This window comes from Heterodontus francisci, chromosome 14, assembly GCF_036365525.1.
Source record: "Heterodontus francisci isolate sHetFra1 chromosome 14, sHetFra1.hap1, whole genome shotgun sequence".
NCBI lineage: Eukaryota > Metazoa > Chordata > Chondrichthyes > Heterodontiformes > Heterodontidae > Heterodontus > Heterodontus francisci.
In genome coordinates, this window is record NC_090384.1 from 98844177 (window position 1) to 98866485 (window position 22309).

Genomic DNA, 22309 nt, shown 5'->3' on the forward strand with positions numbered 1-22309 from the left:
GTGAAGACAGTTCGTAATTATGGTGATTTCACCTGAAATTAACAGGTAGAGTATGGACAGTAGAAAGTGAAACATATACACCGTAGTTATAATGTAGCTCTCAACATATGACTTTTCCTGGATATGAAACACTTAGCTAATAGTTACGATAATAATTCATTTGTGAGCATGAATCCTAAAATTACCACATATGTAACAAAAACGAACTATATAGGCATAACCATGTATAATTCCTAAAATGCTACATTCTGGATCCATTCCAACAATGATCATACAGAACTCCCCATAGGCATCTCAGGGGGATTTCAGTACTGAAGCAAACTAATAGTTTAATAACACTCAAATTCACTGTTACTCGATTAAATTAACCAGCTAATGCATTTGGTAGGTTACACACAATAATTCCTTCATAGAAACTAATTTGAGGAACGTTAGAACTGATTAAGAGGAAGTTTACTCACAAAAGTGTAATGTTTCGTGAAAAGGTGAGCATCGTACTGCATGACCTTCTGCAATGCACCTGAGCTTGAAAGACAGCAGAATAACAAGATACCAAGAATAGCAAAACATGAGGTATGTTGGAGGACGTCCATAATTACTGTTCACATGAGTTCAAAGAACCTGGTAATCTGGTACATGGTGATGTTTCAGGTAAAGTTTTATACATGCAAAAATTGCAATCAAGTTTTACCCTTTGTTTAGGCAGGGATGTCTTAATTTACCTTGTCTTCTCTTCTCAACCTTAAGCATTTTTGGTCTTGACCCTTAACTTTGATTTGTCAGTAAAAACAAAAAACTTTGTACTCATTTCTGTTGCTTGTAATTCAGTCCCGTTCCCCTGTCTTGAATCTCCCTATACCACACATCATCAGTACGTAGCTAGTCCTTCTTGCTGGCTTTCCCAATGTGACTCAAACAAGATGAGAGAAAAATGGGCCACTGTCCATGCATTTTTGTGGGCAGACAGCTGAGCTCCACCAAGCATCTGTCTATAATGGCAAAAGTGAGGCAGGTAACTAAGCAAGGGGAGGACTGTATAAATCCACATCTTACCACTTGAGGGTAGAGCATATTGTCCCACCACTACTGTACTTGAAACACAAAATAAAATAGCCATTAAGAGTTCAAGAAACAGGATTCTAATATCAGCCATGACCCCCTCGAAAGAAACATGTTAGTTGAACATTAAAGATAAGTGACTCCATTTCACATATATAAACAGAACTTCTGTTAAATCCAGATGATTTCATAAAATACAGTGTTTTCTTTGTATTTCATTAATGTGACTGAGCAATTTTACGTGCCAATGATGCGATACTTCACCGCAATGGAATTAAAACCACTGCAATGCAGTGAATAATCACTAAAAGCAATGGACTGATCTACCAGGCGGGTTTCCAAACACATACAAAATCAAAATCAGTCATTCATGGAATAAATGTGTTATCAAAGCATTGAAAGTATGCAACTGACATTCATGTGGAAAAAAAAAAACTGTGGTGCCTTTGGTTGTGGATAATTCACACGCATAAAAGAATTACAGAATATATTGTCACTCGAAGCTTGCATTTCTTCTAAATTTTTCCTCACAAATTACAGCCTTTTTCGTTTAAAGCCGTACACTGAGAATCCTACTTCACAATTCATATGTAAAATGCAAACTAACTTTGTAAAAGATAAAACCACAATAAAACAGAAAAAATGTCTATGCTAACTACTCCCAAATGTTAACAGATAGATATGGAAAATGAACAGCAATAACTCCTTCATCTTAGAACTGATCCCGTTGCTGCTTTCGCCCACTGAAATTACCACATTAGCTTTACTGTCCGGTCAGTAAAAGAAGCTTCTTTATGGTATGATAAGACAAATGTACTGCAAATGCCCAACCGTGATACACTGTACTAAGAATACATGTCACAGGAGATTTTTTCCCCCCACATCGGAAACTTCAATATTCAGCTATATTGTGAAGCATTTGGTATTTATAAATAACCTATAATGTTTAAATCGCGTATATAAGGGACAACTGTTCCCTCCAGAAAATGGGTACTTGATGTTAAAATTTGAATTCAGCGAGTCAAAAGTAAGTCCAAATGAGAAAATGGAACGTGCGGCTCCAGCAGGTCATAAGTGCAGAATCAACTGAGGTGTTTCAAAAGATACTAACCTAGGAATTGATGTTATTAAGGGATATGCAGAAAGGGTGTGAACTGGTATTAAAAAGATAGTGCTGCCATGGCCAACTCACTGGTGGAGCAGGTCTGATGGGCCAAATGACCTGCTCCTATTGTTATGATGGTGCTTCTATATTTTTTGTTAAGTTTTTTTTTTGAGGACTTGTGCATTTCAGAATTATGAAAATTGTTTTATTTGAGAAAATTGAAAAGGATTCCATGGATGTTTTTTTCACTGGGGTCATTGAAAGGAAACTGAGAGGTCTCGTTTGAAAACAACATTTACTGGAAGTCACCTGTCTTCAGATAAATATCCAGCAGAGGCTTTTTGACCTGGGGAAGATGTTTACAGAGAACTAACAGGTCAAGATTTATAGGGGTCAGGAGGCTTGAACTCTTGAGATATTGTTTTTGGTTTCACTTTGGACAGTGTGTTGGGGTGTGAACTGTTTTGAAGGCAGTTGGAGAAAACCAGCCAAGAGAGCAGTCACCATCAGCACCCTCTTCCATCTCTTTGAGAACTTCCTGAGAATCAAGTGTAAGAAATGGAGAAACCGATACTGCGTTTCTCCTAGAAAGCCTGCCAAACTGATCTTCAATGTCGCCTGCAAAGAACGGTTCTAGAAAGATCCAAGTGACAGCTGCCTACGCGTATTTGGGTCGCCAAACCAAAAAGGGACAACTGACATCTTTCCATACCCTCTCCTTTTTCTTCAAGAATTAGCAAGTATTTGGCCAAAGCATTTTTTTGGTCTTTTTTTGTAGCTATAAAGAGAAAACTTCTATTCTTCAGTTAACTGGTGTGTGTGAGGGGCTAAGGTAAAAGGGAGCTTCCATATTTCAATTTGTGTGTTAACGCTTGGCTTCGTTACTGGTTAAGTCTTGTTTTATAATAAACTGATAATTTTGTTGTTTATTAAAGAAACCTGGTTGGTGTATTTTATTCTGGGATAAAAATAGAGTCTATGATTAACTGTATTGGTAACTGGTGTTTGCCAAGAATAAGGCATATTAATTTTGTCACATGAACATTGATTTTAAACTGTTGCTGGAATGAAGAAATGACTTGTTTGAAGATCACCAGACACTGGGCTGGAAGGACATTTGCATACTAAGAGACGCTGCTTGTGGAGACAAAGGACTATTCCCTGCTCCAATTAACCCAAATGGATTTTGATCACCAGCCATTGAAGGTGTAAGGAAGCGCATTCCAGAGACTGCTAAAATAATACAAACCACAAAACTCGCAGGAGACTATTCCAAATAAGGAGCTAGTCACATGACTAACCTGCTGGGCAACCTGGATTCTTTTTGAATTGTGCCACACAGAAAGGAACAGAAGACAGTTTGCAATTGAAGCTGGAATAAGGAAGCCTCTCTCCTGGCTGTCTCTCTCTCACTTTCTCTGAAGCCACCGGACCCACAGAAGACACGCAAACCTCAAAAGAGAAAAGACTTCTACATTGAAACAAGTTGAAGCATGAACTAGGCCCCAACAAATAGCAGGACTTACCGGCAACCAAAGACTCCACATTGAACACAAAGGGCAGTCTATAACTAACAGATATTGCCTCAAACTTTTCCCCTTCATTCTTTCCACTTTTTCTGTCTCTATCTGCGTGTGTTTATTGCCTATGCATGACAGCATGGTCGCGTCGCACATTCGTAGTCGTTAACCGGATTACAGTTAAAGATTAATAAATTTCCACCTTTCTTGTTTAAATCTAAGGAAACCTGTCTGATTTCTTTGCCTTATAATTGGAGCAGTGAACAAGGATTCACTGAGGGGGGAGCTAAAAACACGTGTTTCTATTAATTAAACTCTGTTACAGTTAAACCAGGCAAAGGCTGAGAGGGAACCCCTAGACCCCTTCTCACCTGGTCGTAACACTGGGTAAACATTTAAATATATGTTGTGACCTGTGGAGAAGTGGAACTAGAAACAACAGTGCACTCCTCCTGCCTCGGTCCTACCACTATTTTTATATCCTTGTAATACCGTGGGATTTTCGAGTGTCTGTTCCAGGAAGATTTTTAGATCAAAGCCTTTCCTTTAAGTTAAATTCAGCTCAAAACAAGTTAAGTCCATACAACACACAAGCTATCTGGAAAAGTGTAAGCAGCTGTCAGAAGTAACCATACCATATCAACTTTAGACAGGATTTCTTTTGCATTTTAGTAACACGGAGATAATATGTTGGTCCGCTTCGTTTGAGCCCAGCAAGGGGTTGGACACAGCTGCCAGCGGCCCACACCTTAGGAGGGTGGTTGCAGATTTGATTGGCTGCTCAGTTGGCCATTCCTTGAGACACAGATCTAGATGGTCATGTTTTTGGCTTCCTGTCTCAGTTTGCAGTAACGTGAAGCAAAAAACAGTCACAGAGGAAGAGATATATCTTCCTACAGTTAAGGCCAAATAGTTTCAGTGATGTTCTGGTCTGTAAGGTGAATTTAGTCCATTATCAGGACTATAGTAGCAGTATTTCCTGCTATTATGAGTCCTATGTATTGAAATGTTCATACATTAGATAAACTAATTGCACACTCCTGCCAGCAGGTGTTGCAGCACTATCACTGGCAGTAAAGAATAATTACAGCATAACAAGTTTACATAGGCAGTTGTGAACATAGGAATTTAGAATGCAAACACAAAAATATGGACAAAATGTATGACTTCAAAAATGAAAGCTAAATTAGGTCAGTATGCTTTAGTCCAAATATCCCTGCCCTCTAAGTTGACTTCACCTGAAGACTATACTTGGTCTTGATACCCCATGTACAACCAAATGGGTCAATGACTAGTAATATTTTGATTTTACAAAAGTGATACATAAAAGGCACACTTAAATATTGGATTCTTCATTGTTTAAATGAATATTTATTCAATACAATACCTTTAATGGGGAATTATCATGCATTGCTGGCATAATCTTTTACTAACCAGTTTCTTCCAGCACTTTGTTGTCATCAAGATCACTTTCTTCCATCTTTGTAAAATTGCTTCCTCTTACCTCTCCGCTCTCTGAAGTTTGTGTCTTCCAAACTTTGAGACTTCACCTCTTTAACACTCTCTTAGCCAGGCTCCGTGCCTCAAAGTTGCATAAACTTCAACTTATTCAAAATTCCGCAGCACATTTTCACATGTATATTTCACTAGCTCCTCATACTTCAGTAAGTCGGCTGAAAAATTTTCATGTTTACTTTCAAATCCCTCCATGGCGTGCCTCTGCCCTATCTTAGCAATCTCCTCTTGCCTTGGAAAGCAACTATATTGTGTGATATAGAAAAGGCATTCTTTCCTCCTTTAAGCTCAACTACTTTGCCCCCCACTCACTCCGCTTTATCACTGGTGGCTGCTCATTCAAATACTATACTCATCCTCTGGAACTCCGTGCCTAATTTGCCTTACCACTTCCCTTTCTTTTGGGAAAAAAGTCTTCCTTATAACAATTCTCTTGACCCTGCCTTTGGACTCCCCTTCTAACCTTCTGTATTTTCCCCCTTTATTTGTTCACTATTTTGTCTTTCTTATGGAAAGTACAGTCCTGGAAGTGAAAAGCTCTATTCAATTTGATAGCACCCATGATTGAGTCCAGTCACAGATGAGCCATCAGACCTCTGCTGATTTTGCTTCTGGGCAAAAAAAATAAACCTTGATATTGAGTGAATTTTACAAAACTTTAATTATGCTCAAACAGCAACAGAAGTCAAAACAGAACATGAATTTCATTTCACTTTATCAGAATAGAAACTTGTTTTTATTCATTCGTGGGATGTGGGCGTCGCTGGCTAGGTCAGCATTTATTGCCCATCCCCAATTGCCCTTGAACTGAGTGGCTTGCCAGGCCATTTCAGAGGGCATTTAAGAGTCAACCACATTGCTGTGGGTCTGGAGTCACATATAGGGCAGACCAGGTAAGGACGGCAGATTTCCCTCCCTGGAGGGCATTATTTATTTACTTAGAGATACAGCACTGAAACAGGCCCTTCGGCCCACCGAGTCTGTGCCGACCATCAACCACCCATTTATACTTTCTTTGGCCTCCTTGTCTCGAGAGACAATGGGTAAGCGCCTAGAGGTGGTCAGTGGTGTCAGTCGCTGTGAGGCAACTATGGAGTGACCTCTCCATGGCGCATGCCTGGGCGAATGTATGGAGGTTGAGAGTTGCCCAAGCGTCAAAACCCCCCTCTCGGCCTTTCTGGTGGGGTCCAAAGGAGTGCAGAGCACGACGTTTGGCACCGGTATGGCTGCAGGAACTGCCGGAAACATGCCAAAGGTGACACATGACCGCCTACGGGGTTCCACTCCGGATTTTCTGTTAGGGTTTACTCCCTTAGCCGTGGTCTCTCCCGAGACGCCCACAAGGCAGCTGTTCATTTGACAAATAAAACAAGTTAGGGTTATACCCTCATAACCAAAAAATACTTGCTGCAGTCAGGTGGGAGTTGAACAGTGCAAACCACCCTCACCAGGTGGCCGTAACCAATTGGGGGCTTGTCTGGGATCTGAACTGCCAGACAAACGGGAAATTTGGAAAACGGGAGGGAAAATTGACCTCTAAATTGTGGAAGGGTAAACAAACAGGTTTTCTTGTACTCTTCTGTTTTCCTCTACAGTGCTAGGAACAAAAGAAATGGCCACATTTAATGCTAAGGAGTTTGTGCAGCAGGGAGAGATATCCCATGATACAAACATACGAACACGAATTATGAGAAGTAGGCCATTCGACCCCTCTAGCCTGCTCCGCCTTTCAAGAAGATCATGGCTGATGTGTGTGTGTCTGGAATTCCACACTCCCATCTACCCACGATAACCTTTGATTCCCTTGCCTAACAAGAATCTATCTACCCCCACCTTAAAATTATTCAATGACCCTGCCTCCACCACCTTCTGAGGTAGAGTGCTCCAAAGTCGCACAACCCTCATGATCTACTTGAAATGACAGAAGAGTCTCGAGGGGCTATTCCTATACTCTCACTGTGTATAAGTGGTTATGTACTGGATATTATATGAATTACACTATTTATTTACATTTACACTATGGAACAGGCAACAGAGTGATCATTGTACATTAATGAAGTGGCATACACAACTCCAGAAGCACAGCAAACAACAACGTAACGGGACCAAAAAACAGTTAAGACATTTCCAGGGATAGACTTTAATGATGAGAAGTGTGATTTAGGCAATTAAAAAGGCCAAGACGTGGGTCAAAAGTCATATATTACTCTGGGACCACTTCCATGCTGCAAGACCAAAAATCAGAAGAAACTATAGATGTAATGCTTCATCAATCACCATAATCTTCCAAAACTCAACAACTTTGACCATATAGAAGCCTAAATATAGGAACAGTTAGGATTTTGTTTCCAAATTACTGTAGAATGTATAGAATTCAATCTGTAAACCTTTCTGCATTTATCTGCCACCCGACTTCTGAGTGGCATTTTTAAAAATTCTTTCATGGGATGTGAGCGTCACTGGCTCGGCCAGCATTTATTGCCTTTCCGAGAGTGGTGGTGAGCCAAATGCCAAAGACTTGCAGGTTGATAGGTAAATTGGCCATTAGCAATTGCCCCTAGTATAGGTAAGTGATAGGGAAATATAGGGAAAGGTGGGGATGTGGTAGGAATATGGAATTAGTGCAGGATTAGTATAAATGGACGAGTGTTGGTTGGCACAGACTCGGTGGGCCGAAGGGCCTGTTTCAGTGCTGTATCTCTAAACTAAACTAAACTAATCCCATATTCCTACCGCATCCCCACCTGTCTCTATATTCTCCTACCACCTACCTATACTAGGGGCAATTTATAATGGCCAATTTACCCATCAACCTGCAAGTCTTTTGGTGGTGGGAGGAAACTGGAGTACCCGGCGAAAACCCACACAGACACAGGGAGAACTTGCAAACTCCACACAGGCAGTACCCAGAATTGAACCCGGGTCGCTGGAGCTGTGAGGCTGCGGTCCTAACCACTGCGCCACTGTGCCGCCCTTTTAAACTTCACCATCTGCCATGGTGTGAGTCGAACCCCATGCCCCCAGAGCATTAGCCTGGTCTCTGGATTACTAGTCCAGTGACATTACCACTACACCACCACCTCCCCTACATAGCGGTACTGTGATCCTTTGGATTATACCAGACACCCATAAATGCATATAAAAGAAAGACACAGTGCCGCGAAAAAGAAATATGTCTGCTTATTCAAAACTGTCATCCACCAATTCCAGTTCACCCTATGTAACAAGTGTCATAATTGCTCCATCCTTTGTGGCTGAGCCTTCAGCTGCCTAGGCCCTAAGCTCTGGAATTCCCTTAAGCCGATCCCACACCTCGACCTCTTTCTCCTTAGCACTCCTTAAAACCTACCTCATTGACCGAGCTTTTGGTCACCTATCCTAATATCTCATGTGGCTCAGTATCAAATTTTGTTTGATAATGTTTCTGTGAAGCATTTTGGGACATTTTACTACTTTAAAAGCACTATGTAAGTAAAATTGTGGTTGCGTTACAAGATTTAACAAAAACAAAATCCCATGAGATCCAGGGAAATGCAGCAAGGTGGATACAAAATTGGCTCAGTGGCAGGAAACAAAGGGTATTTGTTGACGGGTGTTTTTGCGACTGAAGAACTGTTCCATTTGGCGTCCGCAGGGCTCAGTCCCGAGTCCCCTGCTTTTTGTGGCATATATTAATGATCTGGATGTAAATATAGAGGGCATGATCATGAAGTTTGCAGATGACACAAAGATTGGCCGTGTAGGCTGCAGGAAGTCATTGATGGTCTGGTCAGATGGGCAGAAAAATGGCAAATGGAATTCAACCCGGAGAAGTGTGAGGTGATGCAATTGGGGAGGTCCAACAAGGCAAAGGAATACACGATTAATGGGAAAATACTGAGTAAGTGAGGTACGTTGCAGTGAATGTCCACAGATCCCTAAAGGTAGCAGGACAGGTCGATAAGGTAGTTAAGGCAGCATATGGAATCCTTTCCTTTATTAGCCGAGGTATAGAATATAAGAGCAGGGAGGTTATGCTGGAACTGTATAACTCATTGGTTAGGCCACAACTTGAGAGCTATGTGCAGTTCTGATCACCTCATTACAGAAAGGACTGGCCAAGAGAGTGTGGGAAAATGGCGCACTGACACGGAACACAAAAGTCCGAGTGTATCAGGCCTGTGTCCTCAGTACCTTGCTCTATGGCAGCGAGGCCTGGACAACGTATGCCAGCCAAGAGCGACGTCTCAATTCATTCCATCTTCGCTGCCTTCGGAGAATACTTGGCATCAGGTGGCAGGACTATATCTCCAACACAGAAGTCCTTGAAGCGGCCAACACCCCCAGCTTATACACACTACTGAGTCAGCGGCGCTTGAGATGGCTTGGCTATGTGAGCCGCATGGAAGATGGCAGGATCCCCAAAGACACATTGTACAGCGAGCTCGTCACTGGTATCAGACCCACCGGCCGTCCATGTCTCCGCTATAAAGACGTCTGCAAACGCGACATGAAATCGTGTGACATTGATCACAAGTCGTGGGAGTCAGTTGCCAGCATTCGCCAGAGCTGGCGGGCAGCCATAAAGACAGGGCTAAATTGTGGTGAGTCGAAGAGACTTAGTAGTTGGCAGGAAAAAAGACAGAGGCGCAAGGGGAGAGCCAACTGTGCAACAGCCCCGACAAACAAATTTCTCTGCAGCACCTGTGGAAGAGCCTGTCACTCCAGAATTGGCCTTTATAGCCACTCCAGGCGCTGCTTCACAAACCACTGACCACCTCCAGGCGCGTATCCATTGTCTCTCGAGATAAGGAGGCCCAAAAGATTACAGAAAGGATGTAATTGCACTAGAGAGGGTATAGAGGAGATTTCGGAGGTGTTGCCAGGACTGGAAAAACGCAGCTATGAGGAAAGATTGAATAGGCTGGGGTTGTTCTCCTTGTAACAGAGAAGGCCAAGGGGAGATCTGATTGAAATGTACAAAATTTTGAGGGGCCTGGATAGAGTGGATGTGAAGGGCCTATTCACCTTAGCAGAGAGGTCAGTGATGAGGGGGGCATAGATTTAAAGTGATTGGTAGAAAAATTAGAGGGGAGATGAGGAAAAACCTTTTCAGCCAGAGGGTGGTGGGGTCTGGAACTCACTGCCTGAAAGGGTAATTGAGGCAGAGACCCTCAACTCATCCAAAAGTAGTATGGATATGCACCTCAAGTTCCGTAATCTGCAGGGCTACGGACCAAATGCTAGGTGGGTTAGAATGGGTGGATCGTTTTTGGCCGGCACAGACACAATGGGCCAAGTGGCCTCTTTCTGTGACTTAAACCTTCTATGATTACCAGATTGGTCCAAATAATAGGTGGACATTTTATTTAAACCTCTACTCTCAAAGTGATGGTGAGCTACTAAAAATGTAATATTACACTTACCAATAAGGAGAAGAGTTCCAACTGCCAGGCCTCCACCTAAAAAAACAAAATTAACATGATGAATAGAGTTTCAGTTGGCCCTCAATGAATCACAAGGTTTTAAACTGGTGAACAAAGTTTGGTTCATAAGGAACAAGTTATAAGAAAAATGACATGGTGGAAGGTTTCTGCCATATTTCACACAAACCCCACATAAAGGAAATCCCCAATAAAGGGCAAGAGTGGGAAATCACAAGGAATGTTACTGAGCTTGTTGCTGTCTTTAAAAAACTAAGGGTAGATTGATGGGAAGGCAAAAGGAAAAAGATGGCCCGATTATGTAATGGATGGGCAGCAAGGGCTGACAGTACAAAGACTTGAAAACATGGAAAGCTCTATTTGCCCATCTATAGAGCAAAGGAGGGTGTGTGCCAGGGTGGGGGCAATTAAGGATGAGGGAAAAAGAAACACAAGTTTATTGGATCTTCCTGATCACTGGCAAATGTTCTTTTGTATTGTTGCCAGCTGCATTAGGTCCTGTGCCTTGGGAGTACTAGCACAGCACTGGAGAAAATATAAACGCACGTTCTCTGTGCATGCCCCCAAGCATGCACACTGAAAGAATGTGCCAGATACTGAAAGCAAAGATCATTATCTTGAGGGGAATAGCCTAGAAATTATACCCAAAATGTCTGATCTGGGAACAATGAAAATATTTTCATGTGATTCCATAACGATTCATCTATACAAAGAGGTTATTGTACTTTCTTTGAACCAGTTTCCCCCACCCCACAACTAAGTTCCATTTCTGCAATTATACTTGATTGAGTTACTTCAAGACACAAATATAATACTTCTTTCAGCAATGAGTCATGCAGTTAATATGAATTTTTAATTCCATGACTCAACAAACACACCAAAGACACTAACACTTCATATTAATCATCAGCTGCTGTGTGGAAATTAAACCTGCACTTACGAACATATGAACATACGAATTAGGAGCAGGAGTAGGCGACTCGGCCCTTCAAGCCTGCTCCGCCATTCAATAAGTTCATGGCTGAACTGATTACTCCACATTTCCAACTAACCCCGACAACCTTCCACCCTCTTGCTTATCAAGAATCTATCTACCTCTGCCTTAAAAATATTCAAAGAATCTGCTTCCACTGCCTTTTGAGGAAGAAAATTCCAAAGACTCACGACCCTGAAAGAAAAAATTTCTCATCTCTGTCTTAAATGGGCGACCCCTTATTTTTAAACAGCGACCCCCTAGTACTAGATTCTCCTGCAAGGGGAAACATCCTTTCCACATTCACCCTGTCAAGACCCCTCAGGATCTCATATGTTTCAATCAAGTCGCCTCTTACTCTTCTAAATTCCAGCAGATACAAGCCTAACCTATCCAATCATTCCTCGTAAGACAGCCTGCCCATTCCAGGTATTGGTCTAGTAAATCTTCTCTGTACTGCCTCCAATGCATTTACATCCTTGTATCAGTACTGTACACAGTACTCCAGATGTGGTCTCATCAATGCCCTTTTTAGCCAAAACATAACCTCCCTACTTTTGTCATAAAACCAAAAAGTGCTGGAACTACTTAGCTGGTCTGATCTGATGAAAGGTCACTGACCTGAAACGTTAACTTTGCTTCTCTCTCCACAGATGCTGCCAGTCCTGAGTATTTCCAGCACTTTTTGGTTTTCAGAATTCCAGCATCTGCAGTATTTTGCTTTTATTTCCCTACTTTTGTATTCAATTCCTGATAAACGATAACATTCTATTAGCTTTCCTAATTACGTGCTGTACTTGCATACTAACCTATTGTGATTCATGCACTAGGACACTCAGATCCCTCTGCATCTCAGAGCTCTGCAATCTCGCACCATTTAGATAACATGCTTCTTTTTTATTCTTCCTACCAGAGTGGATAATTTCACACTTTCCCACATTATACTCTGTTTGCCAGGTCTTTGCCCACTCAATTAACCTATCTATATCCCTTTGTGGCCCCCTTATGTCCTCTTCACAAGTTACTTTCCTACCTATCTGTGCCATCAGCAAATTGAGCAACCATACCTTCAGTCCGTTCAGCAAAGTCATTTACATGAACATGATTTCCCTTTCACAAAGCCATGTTGACTCTGCCTGATTACCTTGAATTTTTCTGAATGCCCTGCTATAACGTCTTTAATAATAGCTTCTAACATTTTCCCTAAGACAGATGTTAAGCTAACTGGCCTGTAGTTTCCTGCTTTCTGTCTCCCTCCCTTTTTGAATAAAGGAGTTACATTCGCTATTTTCCAATCTAACGGAACCTTCCTTCAATTCCTGATTTCATAGGATAAAAGTTTTGTAATAATTGATGAACAATGTAATTAAACCCAAGGATTGTCATGAATGGGCTTACAATACTGCATTTATTGTAACACCAACAAACAAAAACTGTTTATAAATGGACAACTTAACAACATGAAGAAATTATTATTAATCATTGTGCTACAATTCCAGTGTGTCAAAATACACATCATAAGCCCCTGTCCCACAGAGCATCTATTCTGCTGCAATATTGAATAGATGTTGGCCTTGGCTCAGTGATAGCACTCTTGCCGGAGTCAGAAGGTTGTAGGTTCAAGTTCCACTCTAGCAACTTGAAGAAATTATCCAGGTTGACACATCAGTGCACTTCTAGGGGAGGTACCGTCTCAGGTGGACGCAAACAATCCCCTGGCACTATTCCGAAGAACAGCAGGGGAGTTCGCCCTGGTGTCTTGGCCAACAGTAATACCTCAAACAATACCTAAAAAAGTCAGATTATTTGGTCATTGTTTCATTGCTGTTTTTGGGACCTTGCTGGGGACGAATTGGCTACTGTGTTTTCTACATTACAACAGTGGCTACATTTCAAAAAAGTACTTAATTGGCTGTCAAGCACTTTGGGAGGTCCTGTGGTCATGAAAGGTGCTGCAGAAATGTAAGTCTCTTTTCTTTTGAATCAGCACCCTCAAGGGAGAATATTTAACATGATACATGTTTCTCACTCAGACACAGAATTCTGTATATATCCTTGTGTTACACCAGGTCAACGCCAACAAATAACCTCAAGATCAATGATCTTCGCTGGAATTGCTTTCAGTATCTGGCACATTCTCAGTGTGCATGCTCGAGGAGATGCACAGAGGTCATCAAGGCCTATGCACAGTAATAAAACTCCTTTCCTATTTTCTCCAATGCTGTGCTAATTCTCCCAAGGCACAGTGCTTGTGCAGTTGACAGCACTACAAAAGTAAATTTGCCAGATTCACTCAAGTCAGTGGCTAGGAAGATCCAGTAAAAATACAAACATTCCAAGCCACCGGCCTTAGCAAATCCAGCAAATTTATTTATGGTGTCTGTTACAGTTGCACAAGGTGAATTAAAGCATTTGGAGCCAACAGTGATAGCATAGCACCACCAGAACATAACAGCAACTGAAGAGAGGACATTTTAAAATTCCACGAATCAGTTTGGAGAACAAATGGTACAAACTCCATAAACTGTGATTTTGCACTGCAAGGGGTGGAGGAGGCAACTCGGTCTGCAATTCCCCCAAAACTCTTTCCATCCATTAGATGTTAATTGGTAGCTAAGGTATAACAAAAACCCTCTTCTTCCCCCAAACGATAATCATCTCAAACTTAGGACCCCTGAAAATATTCATAATCCAAAACAAATCTGGAAAGTACTGGAGCACAGTAGAAGATCCTATCATGCTCCATACTTGGATTTTTGTACTTATTCATACAGGAAATACCATGCAAAGTCCTGCAAGAATCACAAATCATACAAATAGTTTCAACTCCTTCCAATCATAGTAATATAATCTACCACTGTGACCATGGTGATGAATCACATTCCACTTCCTGTAACTTCCTCACTTCTGAACCCTAGTGAAACACCTGATCCAACTCAGTGAGCTCAACATCCTTGTGATACATAGTGAATCAATATTTATCCATTCCCTATTGGGCTTGGATATCCAGTCTAAGGCCAGGTTTCCACCATTCAAAAGTCATAGTCAGGCCAGTCCCAAAAAGACTATTCTACTTAAGCAGCAACTGGAGTTGTTAGACCAACAGAAAATGACTCCTATACTTTACAGTCTTCATTACCTCCATGAAGTACATTTTTAAAATTTGACATCATTAAATTTACCATAATAACTGGAGAGTTCAAGCTTTGTGGGATACTTACCATGAAGGCTTGCAGAACACAATGTTTAAAATCCATGTTTGCATCGATCTGCATACATCTCAAGCACTAATAGATCTTAGTTTTCTAATTTGGGATTTATCCACCAATGAGGCAACAGTACAAAGAAAATCACTATCCAAATCGACAGAGGCACAAAATGTGAACAGACAAAACTAGCCAAAAGTTACTTGGGCTTTTTGGGCTGCATTCCAGAGTGGGAGATGGTCATACCAGAAATGAGTTACTTTAAAATCTTCAAGGTAAAGGCAATGATGGTACATTTTACTAGCAGATTCTTAAGTAACTAAGATTAAGAAATTCTGTATGTGAAATATAAATCTTGAATATTTACAGTACTCTAACCAACCAATATCAACTTAAATTATCTGTATCTTCAAGCACTATTTTAACCACTTGTCCTTGCAAAGCACCACCAATCTCCAACCTCCCTTTCCTCACCAAAGTCCTTGAATGTGCTGCTGCCTCCCAAATTCATGCCCAATATCTTGGAACTCCTGCCACAGTACCTAAACAGGTCTTAAAGTCACAAATGGCATTCGATATGACTGTGGCAAAGACAAACTATACCTCCTTGTCCTTCTCGATCTGTCTGGAGCCTTTAACAGAACCAATCATACCATCCTCCACCAACGCCTCTCCACTGTTACCCAGCCGGGTGGGATTGCACTCACCTGGTTCCATTCTTATCTATCAAATTGGAGCCAAAGAATTGCCATCAATGGTTTCTCTTCCCATACAGGGCCATAACGCCACAGAAGGCAGCCATTTGGCCCATCAAGTCCATGCAGGCTCTCTGTAGAGAAATCCAATCAGTCCCATTCCTGCAGTTACCTCTGATGTCCCCCAAGGACTCCTTGGACTCCTCCTATTTCTCAACTACATGCTGCCCCTTGGCAACATCATCCAGAAACACAATGTCAATTTCCACATATAGACTGACAACACACAGCTCTACCCCACCACCACCTCTCTTGACCCGTCCATTGTCTTCAAATTGTCAGACGGCTTATCTGACCGAGTACTGGATAAGCAGAAATTTCCTATTAAATATTGGGAATACTGAAGGCATTATCTTTCGTCCCCGCCACAAACTCCACTCCCTCGCCACCGATTCCATCCCTCTCCCTGGCAACAGTCTGTGGCTGAAACAGACTGTTCACAACCTCAATGTCATATTTGACGCCAAGATGAGTTTTCAACCACACAATTGTGCCATCACTTAGACCACCTATTTCCACCTTCTCAAGGGCAATTTAGGATGGGCAACAAATGCTGGCCATGCCAGCGACACTAACATCCATGAACAACTATATAAAAAAAAACACCTGTCTCTGCCTTACTTCAGCTCTGCCTCTGCTGCAACCCTAATCCATGCCTTTTGTTACCTCCAGACTAGACTATTCTAGCACTCCTGGCCGGCCTCACACATTTTATCCTCTGTAAACTTGAGGCCATCCAAAACTCTGCTGCCTGTCTCTTATATTGCACCAAATGTTTGGTCTATAATACAGAATTGCATAAATATGTATGTTTGGACAGCATCTACAGGATTGCTAACTAATGGTCATATAGTTAGCTTAAAGCAATCAGATTTCAATATTAAAAAGAAATGTACCATGACAGTTACCTGTCAACTTCGCCTTTAGTGTCGACAGTTAGCTCCAGATTAACAACCAAAAAGATGTGAATGCTATAAAATAGCTCACTTCCTAGATCTGTATACATGTCCTGTGACACTGGACACAAACCCCAGCATTCACCCTATCTTCCACCTGCTTCTCCTCTCCTCCATGCTTTGAGCCCATCTACCTTCCACCTGCTCCCTCTCAGCATGGGCATAGCTTTCCTCTCACCAGCTCTGCAGTCACTCAGGCATAGCCTGCCTCCCACCACTGGCAGCTCCCACCCACTGTCTCAGTGACGAAGACACTCCTCGGAGCCACCTTATTTCTGTTTGGAGTCAGGGGAGCAATCCCCACGTCTATGTCAAAAACACAATAACCAATTGCTTCAGACAGATATTTGCACTACACAGCCTTAGTCGCCATTGAGACCAATGCATTAGCTGATTTCCTGGGCAAATCCGGCCGCTTCAAAAGAAAATATTGTAACTCAAACACAGCAGGATCCAATGATCTGCAGCTGAGCTGGGCCCCATACTTTGACAGCTGTGCTGTTTTGAACTCCTGCTCCCCAATATTAGGACTGCAAACAGTAACAGCAAACCTTTATTAGTCTGAATTAAACAACTATTTCACTCTTACCTGGAGTTTGTGCTATTTTAATGCAAAGAGAATTCAGTCCGTAAAAGTAAGCGTAAAATATCAGTCAACACCTTCACACAAAATTAATTTTTTAGAACACTCCCAGCAAAACAATGGAGCGAAGATTCTGATTATTTTGTTGATTCTTAGCGTTAATTTAAAATGCATGCACAACATTAAACAGAACAAAATGCAATACTAATTTACAGCACATGATACTTGCCAATCTGACTCTCATTTCCATCCAGTCAAATTCACTGTTTCAGGCCTAACTTAGTGAATTTCTCACAATAGTGCCCCAATGCTTTATTCCAGAGGTTGGCTTAGCATGAATATAGTGTGAACTGGAATTTACATTGTCATTTTCTAAGCAAGAACAGGTATATTCAAAAATAATTTTATGAGCAAGTAATTAACAATTAGTGGATCATGGCTCACCTTAGCATTATGGACCTGATTAGAAAATGGGAGAAACATTAAATCTATACAGAGAAGACAGTTTGGGTATAAAGAAGCAGTTACCTTTCTATAACTGAGTTTTTCATTGTACGCTGCAGTTTTAAAAAATTCATTCATGGGATGTGGGCATCGCTGGCGAAAACAGCATTTATTGTCCATCCCTAATTGCCCTTGAGGTGCTGGTGAGCTGCCTTATTGAACTGCTGCAGTCCATTTGCAGTAGGTATACCCACAGTGCTGTTAGGAAGGGAGTTCCAGGATTTTGACCCAGCGACAATGAAGGAATGGTGATATAGTTCCAAGTCAGGATGATGTGTGGCTTGGAGGGGATCTTGCAGGTGGTGGTCTTCCCATGCAACTGCTGCCCTTGTCCTTCTAGGTGGTGGAGGTTGTGGGTTTGGAAGGTGTTGTCTAAGGAGCCTTGCTGCATTGCATCTTGTAGATGGTACACACTGCTGCCACTGTTTGTCGGTAGTGGAAGGAGTGGATGTTTGCGGATGGGGTGCCAATCAAGTGGGCTGCTTTGTCCTGGATGGTGTCCAGCTTCTTGAATGTTGTTGGTGCTGCACCCATCCAGGCAAGTGGAGAACATTCCATCACACTCCTGACTTGTGCCTTGTCGATGGTGGACAGGCTTTGGGGAGTCAGGAGGTGAGTTACTCGCCAAAGGATTCCTAGCCTCTGACTTGCTCTTGTAGCCACGGTATTTATATGGCTACTCCAGTTCAGTTTCTGGTCAATGGTAACCCCCAGGATGTTGATAGAGGGGTAATTCAGTGATCGTAATGCCACTGAATGTCAAGGGGAGATGGTTAGATTCTCTCTTGTTGGAGATGGTCATAGCTTGGCACTTATGTGGCGTGAATGTTACTTGCCACTTATCAGCCAAAGCCTGGATATTGTCCAGATCCTGCTACATTTCGAAATGGACTGCTTCAGTATCTGAGGAGTCGCAAATGGTGAACATTGTGCAATCATCAGCGAACATCCCCACTTCTGACCTTATGATTAAAGGAAGATTATTGATGAAGCAGTTGAAGATGGTTGGGCCTAGGACACTACCCTGAGGAACACCTGAAGTGATGTCCTGGGACTGAGATGATTGACCTCCAACAACTACAACCATCTTCCTTTGTGCTAGGTATGACTCCAACCAGTCGAATGTTTCCCCGATTCCCATTGGCTCCAGTTTTGCGAGGGCTCCTTGATGCCATACTCGGTCAAATGTTGCATTGATGTCAATGGCAGCCACTCTCACCTCATCTCTCATGTTCAGCTCTTTTGTCCATGTTTGAACCAAAGCTGTAATGAGGTCAGGAGCTGAGTGGCCCTGGTGGAACCCAAACTGAGCATCAATGAGCAGGTTATTGCTAAGCAAGTGCCACTTGATAGCACTGTCTATGACACTTTATTGATGATCGAGAGTAGACTGATGGGGCGGTAATTGGCCGGGTTGGACTTGTCCTGCTTTTTGTGTACAGGACATACCTGGGCAATTTTTCACATTGCCGGGTAGATGCCAGTGCTGCAGCTGTACTGGAACAGCTTGGCTAGGGGTGCGCCAAGTTCTGGAGCATGTCTTCAGTACTAATGCTAGAATGTTGTCAGGGCCCATAGCCTTCGCAGTATGCCTGCAGTCGTTTCTTGATATCACGTGGAGTGAATTGAATTGGCTGCAGACTGGCATCTGTGATGCTGGGGACCTCAGGAGGAGGCCGAGCCGTTGCAAATGCTTCAGACTTATCTTTTGCACTGATGTGCTGGGCTCCCCCATCATTGAGGATGGGGATATTTGTGGAGACACCTCCTCCTGTTAATTGTTTAATTGCCCACACCATTCAAGACTGGACACGAGGACTGCAGAGCCTAGACCTGATCTGTTGGTTGTGGGATCGCTTAGCTCTGTCTATCGCATGCTGCTTATGCTATTTGGCAAGCAAGTAGTCCTGGGTTGGAGCTTCACCAGGTTGACCGCTCATTTTGAGGTATGCCTGGTGCTGCTCCTGGCATGCCCTCCTGCACTCTTCATTGAACCAGGGCTGATCCCCTGGCTTGATAATAATGGTAGAGTTGGGGATATCACAGGCCATGAGGTTACAGATTGTGGTTGAGTACAATTCTGCTGCTGCTGATGGCCCACAGCTCCTCACAGATGCCCAATTTTGAGTTGCTGGACTTGCTCAAAGTTCATCCCGTTTAGCACAGTGGTAGTGCCAAATACGATGGAGGGTATTGTCAATGTGAAGACGGGACTTTGTCTCCACAAGGACAGTGCGGTGGTCACTCCAACCAATACTGTCATGGACAGATGCCTGTGCGACAGGCAGATTGGGGAGGACGAGGTCAATTAAGGGCCTGGACTGCGCTGTAATGTTCTAAAAAAAAAAATAGTGTAGGTCAGATGGTTTCACAGGTCGGCGCAACATCGAGGGCCGAAGGGCCTGTACTGCGCTGTAATGTAATGTTCTAAAAAAAAAGTATGTTTTTCCATCTTGTTGGTTCCCTCACCACCTGCTGCAGACCCAGTCTAGCAGCTATGTCCTTTAAGACTTGGCCAGCTTGGTCAGTAATGGTGGAGCCACTCTTGGTGATGGACATTGAAGTCTCCCACCCAGAGTACATTCTGTGCTCTTGCCACCCTCAGTGCTTCCTCCAAGTGATGTTCAAAATGGAGGAGTGTTGATTCATCAGTGGGGGGTGGGGGCGGGGGAAGGAGGTTTCCTGGTCCATGTTTGACCTGATGCCTTAAGACTTCATGGGGTCCGGAGTTGATGGTGAGAACTCCCAGAGCAACTCCCTCCCGACTGTATACCACTGTGGAGCCACCTCTGCTGGGTCTGTCCTGCCAGTGGGACAGGATATATCTGGGGATGGTGATGGCAGTGTCTGGGACATTGTCTGTAAGATATGATTCTGTGAGTATGAGTACGTCAGGCTGCTGCTTGACTTGTCTGTGGAACAACTCTCCCAATTTTGGCACAAGCCCCCAGATGTTAGTAAGGAAGACTTTGCAAGGTTGACAGGGCTGGGTTTGCCATTGTCATTTGCAGTGCCTAGGTCAATGCCAGGTGGTCCATCCGGTTTCATTCCATATTGACTTTGTAGTGGTTTGATACAATTGAGTGGCTTGCTCGGCCATCTCAGAGGGCATTGAGAGTCAACCAGATTGCTGTGGGTCTAGTGTCACATGCAGGCCAGACCAGGCAGGTAAGTATGGCAGATTTCCTTCCCTAAAGGACATTAGTGAACCAGATGGGTTTTTACGACAATCGACGATGTGTTTTCCCTGTTCATATCTAATTTAAAGAGCAACCTTTGCTGTTTTGTGGAGGGTGAATGGCACATGACATTACAAGCAAGTATCTCAATTACACAACTTCAGTGAAACCTACACTATTGTCATGTTTCTAAATTAAAAACATTCCCTAGTAGATTTCAAGGTAAACAATACCCTTTAAAATTAACACAACTCTGGTTCATGTGCGAATGGACCATCAGTACATGAACAGTAAGACTGGGACAAAATAGAGATGTCAAATGCCATTCCATGACGGATGGAATTTAAAAGTGATCTATTTGTTCGTAAACTCACTGAAAAGCACTCGCAGCTCTAAATGTTTAAAAGGACTTGCAATTTAAAAAAAATTGTACAATAGCTTAATTGAAACTGAGCTTTGCAAACATCACTCCATGGGGCTCATTCTACTGTACAGTAAATACCTAAAAAAACACTTTGGACGCCAAAGTAATTCATTGCTTGAAGCACTTTGAGATATGTTAAAGTGGTAAAATACTCAAAAAAAAACAAGTATTTGATAAATTTCTCCATCTAGAATGTTGGATAAATTTGCTTTAAAACACATTTGAAATCCAAATAGTCAATATTGGGAACTGTTTGTTCTGACATTTAGATGATCGAAAGAAGTGAGAGTGACTACAGAAGAAATGAACATTTGGGCAGGGACAAGTTTCCTGCTATTCGTTGTTCATTGCAAAATCAAGAAAGCATTCCCTGGACAATGATTTAGAATTTCTCTGTAAATTTCAAGAATCTCTGCCCAAGACATTTACCTCCAAGGGATATACTTCAAAACAATTCATACCTTTAGAACTAAACTGGGCAAGGACAGCAGGTTTCCTTCTCAAAAGGACATGAGAAGCATCCAGTTAGTCCCACTCCCCTGCTGATTCCCCATATCCCTGCATATAAGATAAAACGAACAAGAGGCCTGGTGATTTTCTCCAAGTTCAGTTCCGGTCATCTAGAAACATGGGAGACCTTCAAGCCCTGGAGGCATTCTGATTGCTAGTGTCAAGGGTCTTTTTTTTCTATTTATTCATTCACAGGATGTGGGCATTGCTAGCAAGGCCAGTATTTATTGTGCATCCCCAAGAAGGTGCTGGTGAGTCATCTTCTTGAACCCCCACAGGTTTATTCTTACTGTAATTTTTTGTAGTGGTTTGATCGGCATTTCAAACGGCAGTTATCAACCACATTGCTGTGGATCTGGAACCACAGGTAAACCAGACTGGGTAAGGACAGCAGGCTGCCTTCCCTAAAAGACATTAATGAAAGGGTTTTTTTTAATAACAAACCAATAGCTTCACGATCACCATTACTAGCTTTTTATTCCAGATTTATTTAATTAACTGAATTCAAATTCACAAATTGCCATGATGGGATTTGAACTCACAATTCCTTATTAGTCCAGGCCTGCTGGATTACATAACCACTCTGCCACCGTACTT

At 42.4% G+C, this 22309-nt stretch overlaps 1 protein-coding gene across 1 annotated transcript in view; it reads right to left on the reverse strand.

Annotated features, from left to right (window-relative positions):
• Window positions 1-22309, reverse strand: part of elp4 (elongator acetyltransferase complex subunit 4) — a 242058-nt gene that overhangs the window by 217869 nt on the left and 1880 nt on the right. The window contains exon 2 of the mRNA XM_068046598.1: window positions 10605-10640. Within this exon, the coding sequence (XP_067902699.1) occupies window positions 10605-10640 (36 nt within the window). The remainder of the gene's footprint in view (window positions 1-10604; window positions 10641-22309) is intronic.